General features: G+C 42.6%; 1 protein-coding gene across 1 annotated transcript in view; it reads left to right on the plus strand.

Moving 5' to 3' along the window:
* PLEKHM3 (pleckstrin homology domain containing M3) overlaps window positions 1–21,767 on the plus strand; it is a 156,089-nt gene that overhangs the window by 28,046 nt on the left and 106,276 nt on the right. Inside the window, exon 3 of the mRNA XM_049773194.1 lies at window positions 16,404–16,549. Within this exon, the coding sequence (XP_049629151.1) occupies window positions 16,404–16,549 (146 nt within the window). The remainder of the gene's footprint in view (window positions 1–16,403; window positions 16,550–21,767) is intronic.

Raw genomic sequence — 21,767 nt, forward strand, 5'->3', positions numbered from 1 at the left:
GCTCTAGCCGGCATGGGGTTGGGGGAGACCCCATGTGGAAGGCCTTCTCCCTAACTTGGAGAATTACTTTGGGGCCGGGAGAGATAGCACAGCGACGTTTGCCTTGCAAGCAGCCGATCCAGGACCCAAGGTGGTTGGTTCGAATCCCGGTGTCCCATATGGTCCCCCGTGCCTGCCAAGAGCCATTTCTGAGCAGATAGCCAGGAGTAACCCCTGAGCACTGACCCCCCCAAAAAATTACTTTGGGCCCAAGTGTAGTGGAAGCCTTATGCCCTGATTCTGAAGGATTGGGGAACATGAATCTAGAAGCAATGCTGCTGACACAGGAAATAATCCACACAAGGTTAGAGAGATAAAACGAGTTCAGGAACTTCCACTACAAGTTTTCTGCAAATGGGCAAGAAGTACTGGTTGGCAGGCAGGCTAGCTGTGGGAACAAAACTGCAAGCAGTCTCTCTGACCAGAAGTCTTTATTGGGAAGAGCTGGACCACCCCCATGGGTGGAGAACAGATAGGAGAAGGGTGCAAATCCAGAGGTACTTCCTTCCCAAGTGGGACAAGCACATGCAAAGAAGAATCATCCTTAATAAAGTAAAACCGGCTACTCCAAAACCTAACAGAGAGTACAGTGAGTAAGATATTTTTTTTTTGTCTTGGTCACCCATCACATGGTCACCCATCACTGCTAGGAGTTGTCCCCAAGCACAGAGCCAGGATTTAGCCCTGAGCACTACAGAGTGTCACAACCCCCTCAAATTATGATCATTTGGGTGATATACTTCCACTCTGGTTCTTGTGGTTATGATGTATCTGTAGTTCCCATGTCCCATCTGCTATTCTCATAGGTGTGCATGCATCTTTGGAAGGTACAATTTTCTGTGAGGGAAAAATGCCTCCAAACTGTATTTCCTCAGGGCTGAACTGGAGCACAATCCCACTAGAAGCAAATGGGATTTTTTTGTTATCAACTCCCCTTCACCCATCATTCCTGTATCCTGAGACATAGCAGGAGGAACTTTAATGGAGTCAAGGTACCCCTACATGAAAGGTTCCTGAAAACCCTGGAATTCAGCTCCCCCTGAATGATCTTTCTCCTTTCTCATGCCTGCTCAGAGGGCTGGTGGGTGTCCTCCTTCCTTTCTGCTCTCACTGGCAGCTGCTTTCTGCGTGAGCTCTTGTGAGACAGTCAGGGTGTCTGCCAGACTCTTCAGTCTGTTCCTTGGGTCAGGCGGCTGGAGGTCAGAGTGTCACATGCACACACCACTTGACACCACAGAGTACTAAGAAATGGGCTGTTGGAAGCACTGACATGGACATAGCCAAAGTCCTGGGGTTCACCCCTCATGCCAAGGCTGTGGCTCCTCCCTGAAGGCCTTAGGAGCATGTCAATGACCTCATCAGATCCTCACCTCTCCGTCCAGAGGGAGAAAGGTTGGGTACGAGATGAGAAGAGAAGCTGAGAATATTACTCAAATACATTCCTTTCAAATGACATCCTGGACAAGCCAGAGTGATAGCACAGTGGAGAGGACATTTTACCTTGCATATGGCCAACTTGGGTTCGATCCTCGGCATCCCATATGGTCTTCTGAGCCTGCCCAAAGTGATTGCTGAGCCCAGATCTGGAGCACCACCAGGTATGGCCCAAACACCAAAAACCAAAAGAGGAAGGCAGGGAGGGAGGGAAGGAGGGAGGAGGGAGGGAAGGAGGGAGGAGGGAGGAAAAGAGGGAGGGAAGGAGGGAGGGAGGGAGGAAGGAAGGAAGGAAGGAAGGAAGGAAGGGGCCCTTTAAACACACTTGTCAGTATTTTGGGGTGCGCTTTGCCTACCCACTCTAAAACTCCCAAAACACGAAACTTAGCTACAAATGCTGAACATACAGTTCCCAGACGAGCTTTAGAGGTGGTTGTAAACCTGTGATTTCAGAGAGAAGGAGAATCTGGGGGAGCAGGCCAAAGGGGCAAGAATAAAAAAGAAGAAAGAAACAAGGCAATCCCCAACTCTTCTGGAAGAGAAAGAACTTGGTTTCAGGCGAAAATGAAGACATTTCAGTTGGATTCAAAGACAGCTGATGAAAGTGATTTCTTTCTCTGAGCCTCTTCTTCGCACTATCTGGATCCACTCTCATGACTTTAATTTTACCAAATTGTTGTCATTACGGAAATAGCTTGGGTAGAAATTACTCTGAGAGACTGTCAGAGTTTTCCCTCCAGATTTTAGCAGAGAAGAAGAAAGGTTGTGTTTTTAAAGATATTGTGAAGTTCAAAGAGAAGAGCTTCTGGCAAAATATAAGGAAAGAGAAGCAGGCTTTATGGCTGGGGATGAGAGATTCGGCAAAGAGGCAGGGGGACGAGGGGAGACAGGTGTGGCTGATCTGAGTCCTCATGGCTGAGGGATGTAGAGTTTACAGGAGGCAGGAAGGAGGCAGAAGTTCTAGCAACAGGAGGGAAAAGCAGGCCTCTCAGAAAACCAACCAAAAGAACTTCACAGTCAAGAAGAGACTATAGACTTATGAAAGCAATTAGAATAGAAACAAAATAAGGATGTCACAGAAAGGAGTGTCAGTGGTGTTTTTGGTATGTTACTAGCAGGAGAAAATTATGGTAGAAAGCACCTAACTGTGGCTCCCAAGGGATTTTTTGTGTGGAAAGAGGGCCCAGGGCAGGACTGGAGAAAGGTGGAGAGCCTGGCTGGGGGAAAGTCATGGGGGATGTGGAGTTGAAGAATCCAAAGAGCATCTTAAAAACCCAAATCAGGGCAGAAAGTGCATGATGAGGTAAATACAAAATTTTACATTAAGACAGGATGAGGACTGTTAATAATTGTTTTCCTTTTTCCATGGGCTCTAATGTGGACCTGGTTCAGAGGAACATTCCAGCAAGGCAGTTCACTACAGGAAACATCTTTCCCCAACTTTTCAGTGGAGTTCCAAAGCCCAGGCCAGCTTGCACTGTTGCCAGGATGGCAGGACTTGGTGGAGACTGAGGGGAACCTACCACCCATGTTTCAACAAGAGGCCACACAGTAGGAGGGAGCAGCAGAGACATTTCATTCCTCCCTCCTGTAGCTGCACTGTCTAAAATAAATAGCATGAGAACAACCACATAGTACAGGGAGTAGAACACTTGCTTTGCACAGGGCTGAGCCTATTTCAATTCCCAGCATTCCATATTGTCCCCTGAGACTGCCAGGAGTGATTCCTGTATACAGACCCAGAAATAACTGCTAAGAATTTCTAGGTGTGACCCAGAAAACAAAACAAATAAAATAATCAATCCAACTTGGTTCTTTATAGTTTATTTGGGGGAGCACACCAGGCTGTGCTCAGGGATTACTCTGGGCTTATGCACTCAGAAATCGCTCCTAGCAGGCTCTGGAACCCATATGGGTTGCCGGGCGTTAAACCTGGGTCCACTCCAGGTCGGCCGCATGCAAAGCAAATGCCCTATTGCTGTGCTATCGCTCTGCCCTGGTTCTTTATAGTTTGTTTTTTTAAAAATAATTGAATTCTGATCAAAGTGAATTGCATTGAATCTCTCTTTCTCTCTCTTTCCTTCCTTCCTTCCTCTTTCTTCTTTCTTTCTTCTTCTTTCTTTTCTTTCTTTCTTTCTTTCTTTCTTTCTTTCTTCTTCTTTTCTTTCTTTTTCTTTCTGTCTTTCTTTCATGTGTCTTTCTTCTTTCTTTCTTTCTTCTTTCTTTCTCTCTTCCTTCTGTTTCTTCCTTCCTTCCTCTTTCTTTCTTTCTTTCTTTCTTTTTTCTTGTTCTTTCTTCTTTCATTTTTTCTTTTCTCTTCTTTTCTTTCTTTCTTTCTTTCTTTCTTTCTTTCTTTTCTTCTTTCTTTCTTTCTCTTTCTTTCTTTCTTTCTTTCTTTCTTTCTTTCTTCTTTCTTTCTTTCTTTCTTTCTTTCTTTCTTTCTTTCTTTTTTCTTTCTTTCTTTCTTTCTTCTTTCTTTCTTTTTTCTTCTTTCTTTCTTTCTTTTCTTTCTTTCTTCTTCTTTCTTTCTTTCTTTCTTTCTTCTTTCTTTCTTTCTTTTTTTTTTTCTTTTTCTTTCTTTCTTTCTTTCTTCTTTCTTTCTTTCTCTTCCTCCCTCCCTCCCTCCCTCCCTCCCTCCCTCCCTCCCTCCCTCCCTCCCCCTCCCTTCCTTCCTTCCTTCCTTCCTTCCTTCCTTCCTTCCTTCCTTCCTTCCTTCCTTCCTTCCTTCCTTCCTTCCTTCCTTCCTTCCTTCCTTCCTTCCTTCCTTCCTTCCTTCCTTCCTTCCACACCAGTTTCTGACATTTATTGTTCCAACAACAGTTCACCACTAATGTGATCTTATCTCCACTGTCCTCATCCCCTCCACCTCTACAACAAATCACACAGTTACCATTCCCCTCCACCAATCCTTCCATTTAGCAGGCACAAAGCAATTCATTTTATATTACTCTCTACAGGAAAATGGTTCATGCAATTACCAAAAAACAAAAACAAAAAAAGAAAACACTTCAGTATAAGAAACTTTGTGAAAATGTTATATCTCTCCATTGTTAAAGAGGATCACTAGGGTCACTGAGAGTTGCTAGTTGAACTTTCTGTATTTTTTGTTTTGTTTTGTTTTGTTTGCTTATTGTTTAGTGGGTTGCTCTTCTACTTTCCCATCAAATTTGCTGTGCTCCTATTGGGCTGTCAGTATTGTGGGATTTTGTGCATTGGCTTTGTACATTTAGTTCCTTGGCTATGGGATGTAGGGGCTTCCTGCAGCATGGAGTGAGTTATGGAGTGAGTGCTAGCCTGCCCATCCCCATGTTGAGAAGACTTCAGAGTTTCAGCCAGAAAACTGGTGTACCTGGAATATTCATTGGCTTGCATGAAGCAATTGGCTATTTTTATGTTGGAGACTTTGATGTGTGGGTGCAGTGAATTTTCAAGTGAGAGTTATCAGTAGAAAAGGACTTTGCCTGACAAATTCACTTGTGAAGAAAAGAGCCCCAAGTATGGAGCACATACTACAGGAAGGTGTTTGAGTAGATTATGGTGTTGTATGAACAAGGCCACGCTTTGATGGACCCTCTTTAATCTAACAGAGCAGCATGAATCTTATTCTCTAGGTGAGGAAGTGGGGCTAGTGAAATGGGCTTCCCCTCCTCATAATAACGGGTGCCTTCTCCAAGGTGTGCCAAGGAAAGTGATTAAGTTAGGGTGACATGTGGGTTTTTCCTTTGGCCTTCCTGTTTTTTTGCTGTTATAGGGATTTTCAACAGTGGCTTTGAGCACATTTGGGGCCGGGTAATTTTTAGTTGTGGGTGGCTGTGCCCCAGCAGTGGGGGCTGGTTAGCATCATCCTCACCCACTTAATGACAGGAGCCTTTACACTCTTGTGACAACCAGAGTTTCTCCACATATTACGAACTTGTAACTTGCTGGAAGGAAAAATATCTCCCCTGGTTGGGAAACTGTGTTATCAAGAAAGAAAACCTGTAAGGGTTGGAATCAACCTAAATGTACAAAAACAGATGACCGGATCATGAAGATATGGTACATATATACAATGGAATACTACACAGCTGTAAGGAATGATGCAATCATGAAATTTGCTGTAGCATGGAGGGAACCAGAAGATTAAATTATGTTAAATGAAGTAAGCCTGGAAAAGGAAGAATACAGAATTCTATTACTTATACATGGTATTTATAACAGCTGCCCCCCCCCCCCAAAAAAAAAAAGATATACCTTTCTGGGGCCGGCGAGGTGGCGCTAGAGGTAAGGTGTCTGCCTTGCAAGCGCTAGCCAAGGAAAGGACCACGGTTCGATCCCCCGGTGTCCCATATGGTCCCCCCAAGCCAGGGGCAATTTCTGAGCGTGTAGCCAGGAGTAACCCCTAAGCATCAAACGGGTGTGGCCCGAAAAAAAAAAAGATATAACAGCTGCATGAAGAAATGCTGGGATTTAAATGGAGGTTGTCGAGCACATTCTAGATACTAGTGAGGAGAAGGAAAGAAATTGAGTGAAGTAGGAGAAAGACACATATGAAATGATGGGGGATAGAGGCTAAGAGGTCCCATGTGCATTGTTGGGTTTATGGGAAAACAAAAACTAAATATCCAAGTCATAGTTAAAAACAATAAAATCATGAGACCTGGGGGCAGGAGCTATATAGCACAGAGGTAAGGCGTTTGCCTCTCATGCAGAAGGTCAGTGGTTCGAATCCCGGTGTCCTATATGGTCCCCTGAGCCTGCCAGGAGCGATTTCTGAGCGTAGAGCCAGGAGTAACCCCTGAGTACTGCCGGGTGTGACCCCTCCCCCCATAATCATGAGACCTGAACTTGAACAACCAAACTTTAAAAGGGTGCCTGTTATGTTGGCAGGCTGGGGTGGGTGGTGATGACATGGGATGAACTCTGGGCACATTGGTGGAGTGAGGTTGACATTGGTGGTGGGATTGGTGCTGAAACATTGTATTGTATGTCTGAAACCTAACTATGAATAATTTTGTAAATCACAATGGATTAAATAAAAAAAAAAAAGACTGTCATCTATCTCTGTCTTCTCTTCCTTGCTCTTCTCTCCCCACTGCTTGCCAAAGGAGTACCAGGTGTCTGGTCTTTTATTTCATATTGTTTTGTGGCTTATGAGACCTCAGTGCCTTCATGGGCAGATTTAAGTCAGAATTATAGGCTATTATAGGCTATTATAGAAATGGAACCTTCAGGAGCCAGAGACATAGTTCAGTGAGGATGGCCCTTACGGTGTGTCCAGCTGAGCACAGTTTACATGCTTGCACTGGATCTGGTGCTTTGAGCCTTGTGTACAGTCCTGAAACAGGCTTTGAGCACAGCCAGGTGTGACCCTAAAACAAATGAAAATAACCCTTAAGAATTTATTGGACCAAACTTCATTAAAATTAGATGCTGAGTTTATAACATTGTATTACTAAACTTTTCTGATACTATCAGTATCAGCAGTGAAGCATCTTCTTGTAAGAAAAAAGAAAAAGTAACAGCCATTCACATCATGTCTTTGGAAGTGAAAATCTGTGTCCCATATCATTGTACTTAGAACTCAGCTGATTAGTAGGTAAAAAGGCAAAAAGCAGCTGGAATCTCTAGAATGGCACACTATTTACTTGCCCCACAAAAAATCAAGATTTATTGTCTTTCAAGATAAATTCTGACTAAATATTGACTTTAGCAATCATTGTTTACCTGAAAGCCCAATAAATCTTAACACTTTTCAACTTGAGAGGAAATCTACTTGGTATTTATTAATTTATCTCATACAATTTATTACCTTAATAACAACATTCCATGAGATTAAATCAGTTTATAGTTGAACACCAGTATAAAATCTATCAGCAGTCATTCTCTGACATGTCATTTTCATCTCATTTCTGATATATCTGGTTGTTGTGTGCCCATGAATGGTGAGGTACCTATGTAAACAGATATTGTAATATTCATAGCAATGGAACAAAATAACTCCTATGAGTAGCTTGTAGGATGCAGGTAAATTTAAAACCCATCCTAATGCAGGTTGATTTTCATTTTTTTTTGCATTTTTTCTTTAATTAAACATCTTGATTACAAATATGATTGTGATTAGGTTTCAGTCATGTAGAGAACACCCCCCCTTCACCAGTGCAACATTCCCACCACCAATGTCCCAAATCTCCCCCCATCCCACCCCACCCCTGATTTTCATTTGTGAAAGCTCTTCTCTGACTGACATTTCTGTGAATAGAACCCAGTTCATCTCCAAAGTGTCGTGGACAACGATGTTGGTTGGTTTGGTCTAGAACTGTTGTGTAACTCAGTCTGTGTGGGCTATGCTGACCCTTTGCAGGTGTACATTGGTCATATGGAAAAGAAAAATGTTTAGTTAGGTACTCTTGCCTTTTCCTAGAGGAGTTATTTACTTTTATTTTGTTCTTTTTGTCCATTTCTTTGTGTTCAGGGCTTACTTCTAGTTCTGCTGTCAGTGGTCACTCCTGATTGAGGATTGGGGTACTGTCTGGGGTATTGGAGATAGAATCCATGAAAGATAAGTCCCCTACCTGATTTTCAGTCTCTTCAGCTTCATTCCATTATTCACTTCCACTTCACTTCCATTATTTTCTTCAGGCCATGGCTATCCTAGTGACAGTTGGAGTTTATTCTATAAGTGCCAGCTTTAGTTACCCTAAATATGGGTAAACTGTAACTGTTACTTATATTTCAGGCCATGTATTAGCCTTCTGACTCAGCACACTGACTTTTGAGTCAAAATTTGATGAGTGACTGTTTCTCTTCTATAATGTGTCACTGCTATAAAAGTCATTTATAGAAGAATATAAAAGACTCCTACTGGACAAAATTCTTTTAGTATGAACAACAGTGACTTGACATATACCTTTGGAAACAGCTTGTCTATCCATGTTTTTCATGTACATAGTGTCTTCCAGCCACCAATGTTTCATCCCTCAGGAAAAGAGTTCTCTGTGAAAGGAGTTAGATCATAGTGGAGAACATAACTACAGAGTGCAGGAGTCTAAAGTGAGCCCGATAGGGGACTAGATGATAGCACAGCAGGATGGACACTTACCTTGCATGCAGCTAACTTGTATTTGATCTCTGGCATCTTAGATGGTCCCTTGAGTACTGCCAGGAGTGATCCCCTGAGCACAGAGCTAGGTGACCACCACTGAATATGACCCCCAAACCAACAAACAAATAAATTAAAAAGTGTGCTCTTAAATGAAATAAACAAAAAGAATACTATATTATTCACATTAGCAAGTCTCAGTGCTACACTGTCATTTTCTTGACTTCTCCTTAACTCCTCTTGTTTCACATGTGAGACTATGTGTCCTGCTTGCCTTATAACATCTGTAGAGTAAATATTCAGAGATGTCTGTTTTCCTGGTCCGGATTTTAAATCTAAATATAAGTAGTTCATGCCTTGGCTTTATGACTAGAAAGATGTCACCTACATTATGGGTTATCTTGTTCCAAAGTTGTGGCATCGTTAAAATGTTTAATATTGCGGGGCCGGGCGGTGGCGCTGGAGGTAAGGTGCCTGCCTTGCCTGCGCTAGCCTAGGACGGACCACGGTTCGATCCCCCGGCGTCCCATATGGTCCCCCAAGAAGCCAGGAGCAACTTCTGAGCGCATAGCCAGGAGTAACCCCTGAGCGTCACAGGGTGTGGCCCAAAAACCAAAAAAAAAAAAAATGTTTAATATTGGATTGTTGAGATACTTGTTTCTGAGTAGGTATTTCTCAATGACCCTCACTCTCTCTACATCCCCTTCCCATTACCATCGTGTAGAATTCTATAGCCTTGGCTCAAACTGTTCTGACCTGATGTGTGGTCAGTATTGTTTCCTTCTAGTCTCTGTGTATCTGAATGACTCCCCTTCTCCAATGTTGGGCCAGGTCTGGGGCTAGGTTTGCTTTTACTTCACTTCCTCAAATGATAGCAAACCTCCACAGGCAAAATGATTTTATCCTGTATTCAACAATCTTTCATGCTCAATTCTGGGTTTATTAAACATAATTTTGTTTGTTTGTTTTTGTTTTGGTGCCACAGCTGGAAGTGCTCAGGGGACTCCTGGCTGTGTACTCAGGAATCACTCTTGCCAGACTAGGGGGAATCATATGAAATGCTGGGGATTGAACATAGGTTAGCCACATGCAAAGCAAGTGCCCTACCTGCTGTGCTATCACTCCAGCCCCTAAATATGATTTTCTATCCAATGTCACATCTGATTTTTATTTTTCCATCACTTAAAAATGTTTTATTAATACTGGAATTTACTAAGATGTTCATAGTACTGTTGTCTTGGGCATCAGATGTTCCAAAAACAATCTACCACAAGTGTCACCTTCCCCCCACCAATGTCACAGTTTCCTACCCATCACCATAGCCTACCTCTGTAGGCACATGCACTTTCATATTGTTTATTATAACACAAAGGCAAAAGAAATTATCCAAACTTAGATCACTAGCGGTCAATCTGTAATAGTTATTATATCTCTCAGTGGTGTCACTAAAGTGGGTTTAGGGATCCACTGGACTTTGTTTGGTGCTAGTTGAGGCTTCTCTGTTGCTAGTTAGGCTCCCTGAATTTGGTGTTCCTCTATACAACCTTCCTGTTAGATTGGCCATGATTTTAATATACTGACATTACTATGAAATTCTGAGGTGGCTGTGCAGTCCAGGATCTGTAAATCTGGAACAAATTTTGTTGCTTGGTAGTTGAATATGGTTGAATTGTGGCTATGGGACATTTCTGTCAGAGGGTGTTGCATGTGACTGGGGCTGCTGAAAGGGGAACCTGCCCTTCCACTCAGAGAAGGTCCCAAAGCTATCAACTGGGACCAGATTCCTTGGGAAGAGTCAACATTTACACCAGCATTTTCCTTTTCTGCTTGTTTGGTTTATGGCCACAACTGAGTATAAGATGGTGTAAAGCTGGTGTGTAAGATGGGATAAAGATGGTGTTAAATTGCCCATCTTTCCTGTTTCAATGTTGCAAATAACAGTTGTCCTCTCATAAAGCCATTCTCCTTTTTATTTCTTCTTCTTCTTCTTCTTCTTCTTCTTCTTCTTCTTCTTCTTCTTCTTCTTCTTCTTCTTCTTCTTCTTCTTCTTCTTCTTCTTCTAATAGAAAAGAGTATTTCTACCTGCCAAATATCAAATATTAGGTCTGCCTTTTCATGATAACTAGGTAAAAGGGCCACATGATTTTCTTAGAAAAATGCTTAGAAAGCATGTGTAGGGGCTGGAGCGGTGGAGCTAGAGGTAAGGCATCTTGCCTTGCAAGCAATAGCCTAGGACGGACTGCGGTTTGATCCCCCGGTGTCCCATCTGGTCCCCCCAAGCCAGGAGAGATTTCAGAGCGCATAGCCAGGAGTAACCCCTGAGCATCAATGGGTGTGCCCTCTCCCCCCCAAATAAAGCATGTGTAGGTTTTTTCTTTAGCAGGAGTCTCATGAATGCAATGATGGTCCTTGTTACTCTTCTCTGGTTACCTACAACTATCCTTGTTGCTTGGGGAAGGAGGGCAGAGCTACTAGGCAAGGAAGAAGAGAAAAGGTGGTTGTCACCTCCTCCAGATCCTAGCTCGATTAGTACCATGCTGCATCCAGTTCAGAAGTAGGTCCTTTGTTAGGAGAAGGGCTGTGCCTCTGTGGAGAATCATGCCAAGATGTCTATCACAAGCCCCAGCAACAGCCTCTGTGGGGTATGTTTAGTGAAAGGATGTTCAGGACACGATTGATCATTCAAGCAGCAGGACAGATTGTGGCTTACTCGGGAAATTTGTCCCATCCACACCTGCCATGTTGTTGGCAGGGAAATGGTTCAGTTTCATGACTGACTTCAGAGAGAAAATGATGCTCCTGCATCTTCCCAGGTAGACTGGTCCAGACCAATCACTCTGGGAACTTCTCAGAATGGGGAAGGCAGAGTCCCCTTCCTGCCAGAAGACATAGCAGCCTGCAGCTACACTGACACTCTCTGACAAGGAAATGGCCCCGTTCCACCGTTGAACCTTTTCCAGTTATGGAGCCACCAAATCATTCCAGCTCCATCATCTCTGGGCCTTTAGGTTACAATACTTCCAAATTTCACAGCACCATCAGCCCAGTAGATCACAGCAAATTTGAAGGGGAAGTTGCATAGAAGTCCAACCAGCTCAGTGAGCCTAAATACTCACATAGAAGGCTCAACTAACAATGGGCCCACTACATTCTCAATAATAATATTAGCAGAATTGTATATAAAAACGATGATTACTAATTGATTTTATGAATATAAACTTTTATTGTTCTATTTGCCTTTGTGTTGTGACTAACGATATGAAGTCAATTTCTGCCTGCAAGAGAGCAGATGCACACAATGGGTAAGGAAAATGGAGACACCAATGGAGGGAAGGTCACACTGGTGAGGGGAGATGTTGGAATATTTGATGTTTGAAAGAACTATACAATGAACAATTTGATGAATCATGGGGTTCTAATAAACGTTTTTAAAGCCTAAATAAAAATAGAAAACTTTAAATGTGGCACTTGTTCCCTAGAGTGTATCAGAGAAGAATCTTAACTCTTCAGAGCAGCTGTTCATTAAAAATTTGAAGAGGGGTGGGAAGTGATTTAAAAAAAAAGGCCAATGTGCTCTCTTGTGAGAGAGTTTTTTGTTCCTATGAATTGAATACTCTGAAAAGTTTCAGAAAGAAACTGGGAGGAATGTATTTGCTTTGATCTAACATGTGGAGTGTTTTTCTACCCCAAATACCCTTCAGTTTAGAAACATTGTTCCAACATCCATGTGAAAGTACACAAGTCTCTAATATGCAAATAAACTCTAATTAGTCATTTCAATTAATGGCATTTTGTCTTTGCTGTAAAGTGCTATTTTTCTTCCCATTATGTCCTTTGTTAGAGTGCAGCTTAACCATCCTCCAAAAAATATTTACTAATAGTCATCATTAAGAAAACACATTTTTCCCCTGTGGTAAAAGCCTCATAAAGTCAAGTAAAATGCTAGTTATACATCTTTGTAGGAAGCTGTTTTGGACTTTTTCAGTCCATGACTTGCTAGTCTGGTATTGAAAAGGTCAAAGTCACAGTTTCCTGATAGAGCAGGTATGACCTTCTTCAAGTTCATTGAATGTAGTTTTTAGAAAATAAATTTCCATTAACTTTCCTCCTACTCATCTTTTCTAAATATCTCATAGTCTTTCAATGACTCTTATCCTGAATTTGGAGCTGAAAATTTTTCATGTCTTCCAGGCCCTGAAATGCTTCTCAGTGGAGATAATGAATGAATGTGCTGGGTTTGTATATAGTGACTTTGAGGAAGTTGACTCAGAACTGAAATGTTAGTTTTGGAAGCCTAGAAAGTAAAATAGATGCGGGATATTGAGCTCTGCCCCTGGCAGCCACACAGCCTCAGTCTTTACTGTGCTAAGAACGGTGATGCAGAGCTGGGAAGGACCTTGGTGATCACGTAGAAGTCAAAGATGTCTTCTTCAGCTCTTGTGAAGAGTCTGTGGCAGTCATTGGGTGTTCAGTAGAAATACAAGTCCCTGGGCCACATGCCCTCTCTGTAAGTCAAAGTTGGCTGGGAATATCTGTATTTTAAACAACAGCTCCAGAAAATTTCGAGACTTTCTGAGTCTAGCCACCCATTTATGTCATTTTGCAGTGAAGAAAGCAGACCTAGAAAGTTGACTGTTAGGTTCACGTTGAACCTGCTGTAGGTCTGTGCTCATCCACAGCATATCTAAAATGTCTGCCTCACACATATAAGTGATTTTAGAATTAATCTAGGTGATTAGAAGCAATTTCTGTATTTAAGAGGAAAGCATATTTTAAATTAGTTATAAAGGTCAAGATGTCCAAAGACTGGTAGGTTTTAGATCTGAGTGTCTGGGTGGCATGCTTCTTTAAAATACATACTTGTATATTTTAAGTAATTATTTTAATTTTGATTAGGGGGTCCTCCCTGGTGGTGCTCAGGACATATTTCTATCTCTGTGCTTAGGAATCAGTCTTGGTGAGAATTGGGGAACATTTAGGATGCCAGGGATCACAGAACAGGATTGTTCACATGCTAGGTAAACACACACCCACTGTACTATCTCTCCAGCTTCCAAACTTGTGTCCTTTTATATTGTGTATCCTGTAGTTATTATAATAGACATTAAATGATAAGCCCCATAGTACACAGGAAAGTACATCAAAATATTTAACGTGTTTACTATGTTAAAATACAAGCAAACAACATAATAAGTGTATCTTTGTAGTATTTAAGGTCAGAGCTTAAACTATATTGATAATCATAATTTCTCCCCAAATAATGATCACTTTCTAAATCATGAGAAGAAACTGAATTTTATTCAGTGTTAAATTAATTTAATTATGTTCTAATTTTTGGAAATAGAAATATCCCTGTGCCTTAGATAAGTCTATTTTGTTTTGTTTTGTTTTGGGGCCACACCAAGAGGTACTCAGGGGCTACTCCTAGCTCTGCACTCAGAGCTCCTGGCAGGCTTGGGGGTGCCTGTGGGTTGCCAGGATCAAACCTGGGTTGGTCCTGTGCAAACTTCCTCCCTGCTGTGCTATTGCCCTGGCCCCAGTGGTCTATTTTCACTAACCTCTTTTTCACTGTTTACAGGTGGATGCCTGTGCAGTGTATATTTCTATGAATGGGGAACATCTTCCTCACAGGAATAGTAGCAAAGTAGGCTGTCTGAAGTGGCAGGTGACAGGGGATCTATTCTAGAATAGCTATGGGAGATAAAAAGGCCTTTGTGAATGTGAATATACCAAATAATATTTCCTGTTGCTCGCCCATTCAGCCTATCTATTGAAGACTTTCTATGTGCAAAGCTCTGTGTGAAATGCTGAGGAGGAAAAATGTATTTGGAAAGTTTCTAGCATAGTCATGACTGGGAGATACATGCAGAGCACTGTGGTGTGAGAAGCAGTCACATACTGGCCACACTGCATTGGCTGATGCCACTGTCTCTTTCTCACCGACAGAACAGGGTCTCTCCCATCCTGACAGACTCAATGGGATCCTGAGCAAATGCTGGATGTGGTCCAAACCAAAAAAATTTTTTTAATAAAAAAATACAATCGGGGCTGGAGTGGTGGCACAAGCGGTAAGGCATCTGCCTTGCCCAAGTTAGCCTAGGAGGGACCGCGGTTCAATCCCCCGGCATTCCATATGGCCCCCCCAAGCCTGGACGATTTCTGAGCACATAGCCAGGAGTGACCCCTTAGTGTCACCGAGTGTGGCTCAAAAAACAAACAAACAAACAAAACAACCAATTAATGAAAAAAACAACCAATGAAAATGAAAAAATCTTTGTGATATACGTAGTTTATGAAAACAAATTTCTGCTATACATACTTCATGCACATCCATTTTTTGTTAGGTGAGCAGTTTGCTAAATAGTATTTGGGCTCCTTCCAGGGGAGATGGGGTAGCAGGCAGATTTCTAGTTTATGATGCTAATCATCATTGAAATGGACTCATTTTGTCTTCAGATCAGGCTCAGGCTCACTGTGAGATTCTTTTGGTTGTTTTTTAGTTCATGGCACCAAAGAGAACCATATAGCAGCTTTCTTTTTCTTTGTTTTGGGGCCACACTGGCAGTGCTCAGGGGTTAATCCTGCTTTTGTGCTCAGAAATTGCTTCTGACAGGCCTTGGGGGACCATATGGGATGCCGGGGATTGAACCCAGGTTCGTCCCTGCTCATCTGTGTGCAAGGCAAATGCCCTACCACTGTGCTATCACTCTGGCCCCCATGTGTATATTTTCAGTGTGAACCTAAATAAATGTTTGCATTTGAGTAGAAAACAGAGAAAACTGAATATTTCATTTGGATAGCTCATGACCTGATACACACACATGCTCACTTATTTTGATTTTATTTTGTTTTTGTTTTTTTGTGGGGGCTCCACTTGACATACTCAGGAGTTACTCCTGGCTCTGTGCTCAGAAATTACTCCTGGAAGGTTCTGAGGGGCCATATGGGTTGCCGGGGATTGAACCCGGGTGGGCTGGTGCAAGGCAAGTGCCTTCCCCACTGTGCTATCACTCTGGCCCCCACATAGCAGTTTTCTTACATAAGAGCTGACCTTTGGGAAGATCCCAAAAGTGATGCTGTTTGTTTCACTGTGGTAATCCCAGCTACCAGGATTTTGTCCTCAGGGTTCTTGGTCACTTAATTTCTGAGCTATCGGTAGAAGGCAGTTCTGCTAAACTGCTAAACAGAAGTGTGTCTCCTTGGTGGCAGAACTGTGGTTATTATAATGAGGGCCCTGGGCCATTGAGATAGTGCTCACAGAGTTCCAGAAGGGAAGAGCTGGAACGTCATAATAGGCAGCCTTGAGTAATGTGTGTGAATTGGCAAATGGAGAAGAGGGTGTTTATTGCTTAGGGGGAAAGATGTGCTAAGGGGTGGTGTGGGGGGGGGGCGGGATGTGAGTTATCTTGTTTGGGACCAGAGTGAATAAGGAGGTTATCATCACTGAAGATGTGATGCTGATGGGTTGTCTGGAAAGCAAGAAGGGACCGATCCAAGGCCAGATTTCTGAAAGGGTTGTTGTGGGTTGGAAGAAGCACACAGGGTCATGGTGCATCAGAACCAGCTCCAGTGCCAACCTTGATTGGCCAAATTGTGTCCGAACAATATGAACCTTCCAAAAGCTTGGAAGAGGAAATAACAGTGAGGCTGGAGAGGGTGATCTCAGGCAGTCACAAGCATAGAACTAGAATCCAGAAGATTTAAGGGCCTTTAACTATACCCGCTCTGGTGCTGGGGAGGGAGCTGGTCTTTCCGATTTTCTGCACCTTCTGTTGTTGGACATGCAGGTTGAGAGTCAAGGTCTGTAGCTTTGAGGGGCAGTAACCACCGTTTCCTCTGCCTCCCCCAGGATGCCCGCGTCCCATTGGCCTCTCCAACGGCAAAGCCAAGGTCTGCGGCTACAGTGGCTGGTACTACTGCAGCTGCTGCCATGTGGACGACACCTGCCTCATCCCTGCACGCCTGCTGCACAACTGGGACACAGCCAAGTACAAGGTGGGCTGGACACCCAAGCTTCAGTGCAGCTGTGTGTGTGTGTGTGTGTGTGTGTGTGTGTGTGTGTGTGTGTGTGTGTCCGTGGAGGGGGGGGGCTAGGCTGTGGGGGCAAGAGACAGCTTACCCACTGGAAGGATCCGGGTGCTTGAAGCAAGCTCATAAAGGCTGATTGCGGCTCGTTAAATATTTAACGACTTTAACAACTTGTTAACTTTTGTTAACTCCAACATATAGTCATTGCCTCATTTTAAAAGATGGAGGAGTTTGGACTTTTGGACTCTGATGATTAACTCTAGGTACGAAGGAGAATTCTAATATGGGTACCAGGGCCTCATGTTTATTTGCTTATTTTTTAAACTAAATTTTATCCCCAATATCATAATACTGTGGGATAATAAGAGAAAAAAATCATGCATGTGTGAGCCTGCCAGAGGTCTCTGCAGGAGAGAACATAAGAATCCAAGGAAGGGTCCTTTTTGTATCTGGGGAGCCTGCCTTGAGTCCCTGGCCTTATCTGGGTCATTGTTGACTTTTGAAAAGGAGGAAGCACAGGTGTATGCCAACAGGTAAGGCTGGCAGCCAGGTAGGACCAGGGGTGACTGAAGCCATAAAACACAAAGAGGAGAGGAGGCAGGTGGGCACCGGGACAATCTGTCTGAGCCCAGAAAAGGGAGAGGGGGACCAATAGGAGATCCCCAGGAAGCCAGCAGCAAGACAGAAGAGTTCAGGGTGTCCAACCACAAAGGAGAAACTATCCAAATCCCTTGCAACAGATATAGATATTGCTGCTTCAGAGAGCAGGGGGACTCAGAACTAACTTCAGGATGTAGCAACTATTGAAGGAGAGAAGTTCAAATCAAGTGGGCAGTGGGAAGGCTGGGTTGGAATATGGGTTTGGCATAAAATAGAGAAATACAGGACAGGAATAGCCTTTTCTGTGGCCAGTGTGACTAGGGCTCTCTCCGTCAGTAAACTGGCTTTGCTCTTGCCTCTCACGACCTCTCTTTCCTGGGTCCCTCCTTTTACCACCCCATCTCATAGACCCCATGGGCTTGGGTGTAGGCAGCATCTGGGCTGTCACTCCCTGAGCTGCAATGAAGTACGCAGAAAAGAAACTTGAGTCCGATAAGGATGGGACTGAGTGAGCAGCAGCTGCGCTGTGGGAAGCTGCTGAACGGTTCCTTCTTAATTAGAGCTGCAGGTCCGATGCGGGCCCCTTTTCTCAAGGCATCTCAAAGAGAGGGAGAGTCTCTGCCCTCTACTTCATAGAAAAATGTGGATGCTTAAGCCACTATTCCATCTACGTGTCTGCAGCCTCGTCTACACCCATGCTGTCCTCACTGCCTTCCAGCCCCAAGAGGAACATTGCTTGTCATGAAGGGGTTGGGGAGGTTTTTGCTCCTATGCTCATGGTCTGCTCCTCTCAGCTTGTTTCAGGGCTGCTCTTTTTCCAGGTCCTGTCATTCTCAGCATCTCTGGTATTTGAAGAGGTGTTTGACTGGGGGTTTCTCTTCCTGGGCTGCACACCCACACACTCCTGTTCCCTCATTTCTAGCTCTCACACCCTTTGCTATTGCCAATACCTGTCACTTGTCCTTTCTTCAGGTTCTTTTTCCCTGACTCTTTGTGGTACTATCTCCTTCACTTCTGGGAGACTCATGTGATGGTCCCAACTTTCATCTTCAGATTCTGTGTAATTACTCCAAGTGAGGTCTATGTGTTTAGTGTCTAGGGGGCCACTGCTGGCAAATGGATAAGTGCATGTTCTTTTCATTTCAAATGGTTCATAAAAATGTTCAATCTACACTGGAGACATTTTTACATAATCACAGCTCTAGCAGTATGTAAAATAGGTATACAAATGAAACCCGTAGAATGCAGATATTTTAAAACAACTCTTTATTACACATATGAGTTTGCCATTTATTAACTATGAGAACAATTTTCATCTAGTTATTTATCAATGAAATGAAATGCTTCTTTAACATTACATCTTAAATTTAACATTAAATATTAGCTGGATATTTGAAAGGCTAGGATGTAAGCATCTTTAATGTTTTCCAGCATTTATATTTTATTTCTGAGGTGCTCAAGGCTTGAACGAGTGAGCTCTGTGCTCAGGGATCATTCCTGAGTCTGTCAGGCTGGGAAGGGAATGGGGCAGATATTTAGTGCTGGAACAAGCTTGGGCTGGTTGTTTGATCCCCTCCCCTCACACTGTTTCTCTAACCTGGTATTTTGATTTGATAATTGTGGTGCTGAGAAAACTGCTGGATATAAATATGTGATACAAAATGGCAGAAGAATTTTTAGGTCATTTAGGACATTTATCACATTTCAAAAATTCTTGGTTAATTCTGTCCTAATTCTCAGTGAAAATTTATTCAGTGTTTTTTTTTTAAAAAAAGGATATTCAAGTTCTAAATCTGTGTCACTTGGATTTTCAAGTTTTAAATTCAAGTTTTAAAACTGTGTCACACTCAGCATATTCTTTTTGAAATTGTAGTGGCAGATGTCTGATGATTTCTTATTTCAATTGAGCATGGATTTTGAATCCAGTTTAGTTTTTCAGAATAAAAACTTTTAAGTATTTCTGAAAATGTCTCTAGGAACTTCAGATGATCAGTTATAACTCTCAGAGCTATGTCTTTGGGAAGATTATTTTCACAATCATAAAACTACCTGGGGCTGGAGAGATAGCATGGAGGTAAGGCATTTGTTTGCCTTGCATGCAGAGGATGGTGATTCGAATCCCTGCATCTCATGTAGTCCTCTGAGCCTGCCAGGAGCGATTTCTGAGCATAGAGCCAGGAGGAACCCCTGAGTGCTGCTGGGTATGACCCAAAAACCAAAAAGCAAAACAAAAACAAACAAAAAACCATCTGTAGCTATAAACATTTTTATGAACTATTTTCTAGACTTCCGTGTGAACTTTTTGGGTAAAACTTAGAACTTTATCTTTCAATTTGGTTTGGGTTTGGATTTTCAGACTCCGGCCATACTCCTGGTTCTGCACACAGAGATAACTCTTAGTCTGGCTTGGGAGACCTTCTGGGATGCCAGATAGAACTGGGTCAACATTGTGCAAAGCAAGTGCCCTACCCCCTGGACTTCCATTCCAGTCCCCTCAAATTTATCTTTTAATTGAAATGAAAATAAAAATTTCCAGACATGTTGCAATAAAAGTCACATTTTTTTCTCAGAAGCATTATGTTTGAATAAGTTTTTTTTAAATAGCTGACAGATAACACAATTTTGAAAGTCCTAAGTAAGTCTGTCTGAAAAATGATAAAATTATATTTTTCTGCTCAGTCAAAACATGACAACTTCAGTTTCAAGTACTTGAACTTTGCCCTCTTGAGAACTGTCTTAACCTCAGCAGGCAGCAAAAAACTTGGGTAATCAGATGTCTTTGCAAAGGTTTAAAAATAAAACCTTTAACTGAAGCTAATTATTTGATTTTTATCCTACTGTGAAGCACATCCTAAAACTTATGAGTTTCTTGACTGAGTTCTACCATGGATAGAAGAAAAGTGTTGGGGCCGGAGAGATAGCATGGAGGTAAAGCGTTTGCCTTTCATGCAGGAGGTCATCGGTTTGAATCCCGGCGTCCCATATGGTCCCCCGTGCCTGCCAGGAGCAATTTCTGAGCCTGGAGCCAGGAATAACCCCTGAGCACTGCCGGGTGTGACCCAAAAACCAAAAAAAAAAAAAAAAAAAAAAAAAAAAAGAAGAAAAGTGTTTATTAACTTTTGGTAGGAATCTTCCATTCTTGTTCGTCAGTTCACCAACAATCTGTTATACAGATAGATTCTAACGCAGTTTTTCTACAGTAAATCTTCATCTGTAAAAAATTAATTGTCGGGCCTGGAGAGATAGCACAGCGGTGTTTGCCTTGCAAGCAGCCGATCCAGGACCAAAGGTGGTTGGTTCGAATCCCGGTGTCCCATATGGTCCCCCGTGCCTGCCAGGAGCTATTTCTGAGCAGACAGCCAGGAGTAACCTCTGAGCACCTCTGGGTGTGGCCCAAAAACCAAAAAAAAAAAAAAAAGTCAACTTTTAAGTAATATATATCATCCCCTCTATATCCTCGCCAAGGACAACAGAGCCATAATTCTATAAATGTGCATTAGAAACTGCTGTTTTTAGAGTAAGAGTTGTATATTTTGGAAGTATCACTTGCTAAAAAGGGCTCGTTTAGTGGGTTGAGTGCATGTCTGTCTTTCTTCTCTGCAGATGCCCCAAGTTAGAATTCTGGCACCACATGGTGCCCGAAGAATTACTAGGAGTGACTCCTGAGTAGAAGCTAGAAGAAGCCCCTGAGCATTGCTAGAGTTGGCCCCCTTAGCAGTCTTTATCTTTTTTTTTTTTTTGTCCCTCCTCCCCACCCCACACTGGCCTGTACTCTACAGGCTTTCTACTTCCTTCATTTAGTCACATTTTGTTATGCTGGTTCTCACTGTAATTATACCAGTCTTTATCTAACTGACTTACACACTTTGTGCTGCCCTGAAACCCAGTAAAATTGCTGGGATTAATCATTACTAATTTCAGTAAATAATTGTTCAATAAGGGACTTTTATGAATTTCTTGTCCATGCTTTTCTCTATCTGCTATATTTGATATTTTATTTATTTTAGTTTTGGGGCTCCTGTCTGGCAGGGCTCAGGGTTTATGCCTGGCTCTGTGCTCAGGATTCTTGTGGCTGGAGGATTAAAGTCCAGTTAATGGTGTGCAGACAAGCACATTACCCACTGTCCCATCTCCCTGACCCTTATTTCTGGCACTTTCCTGCAGCAGGTAACGTGAATTTCTCTCACGACTCTTGGCAATGAAGTATCTAAAGACCCAGGTAAGGGCCGGAGTGATAGCACAGTGGTAGGGCATTTGCCTTGCATGCAGCCAACCTAGGACAGACCCAGGTTTGATCCTGGACATTCCATATGGTCCCCTGAGCCTGCTAGGAACGATTTCTGAGCACAAAGCCAGGAGTAACCCTTGAGCGCTGATGGATGTGGCCCAAAAGCAAATATAAGCAAACAAACAAAAATAAGACCCAGGTAAATATTTCTCATTGACATTTAAAAAATTATCAAATCACTATTTTTGACATTTTAAAAGTCTTTCAAATATATATTGGTTTATTACAGTTCACTATGAGCTTTATATCAAGATGCCATTTTAGTTTCTGGCTCCATATTCTCCAGAACCTCATTAC

This window comes from Suncus etruscus, chromosome 5, assembly GCF_024139225.1.
Source record: "Suncus etruscus isolate mSunEtr1 chromosome 5, mSunEtr1.pri.cur, whole genome shotgun sequence".
Classification (NCBI taxonomy): Eukaryota; Metazoa; Chordata; class Mammalia; order Eulipotyphla; family Soricidae; genus Suncus; species Suncus etruscus.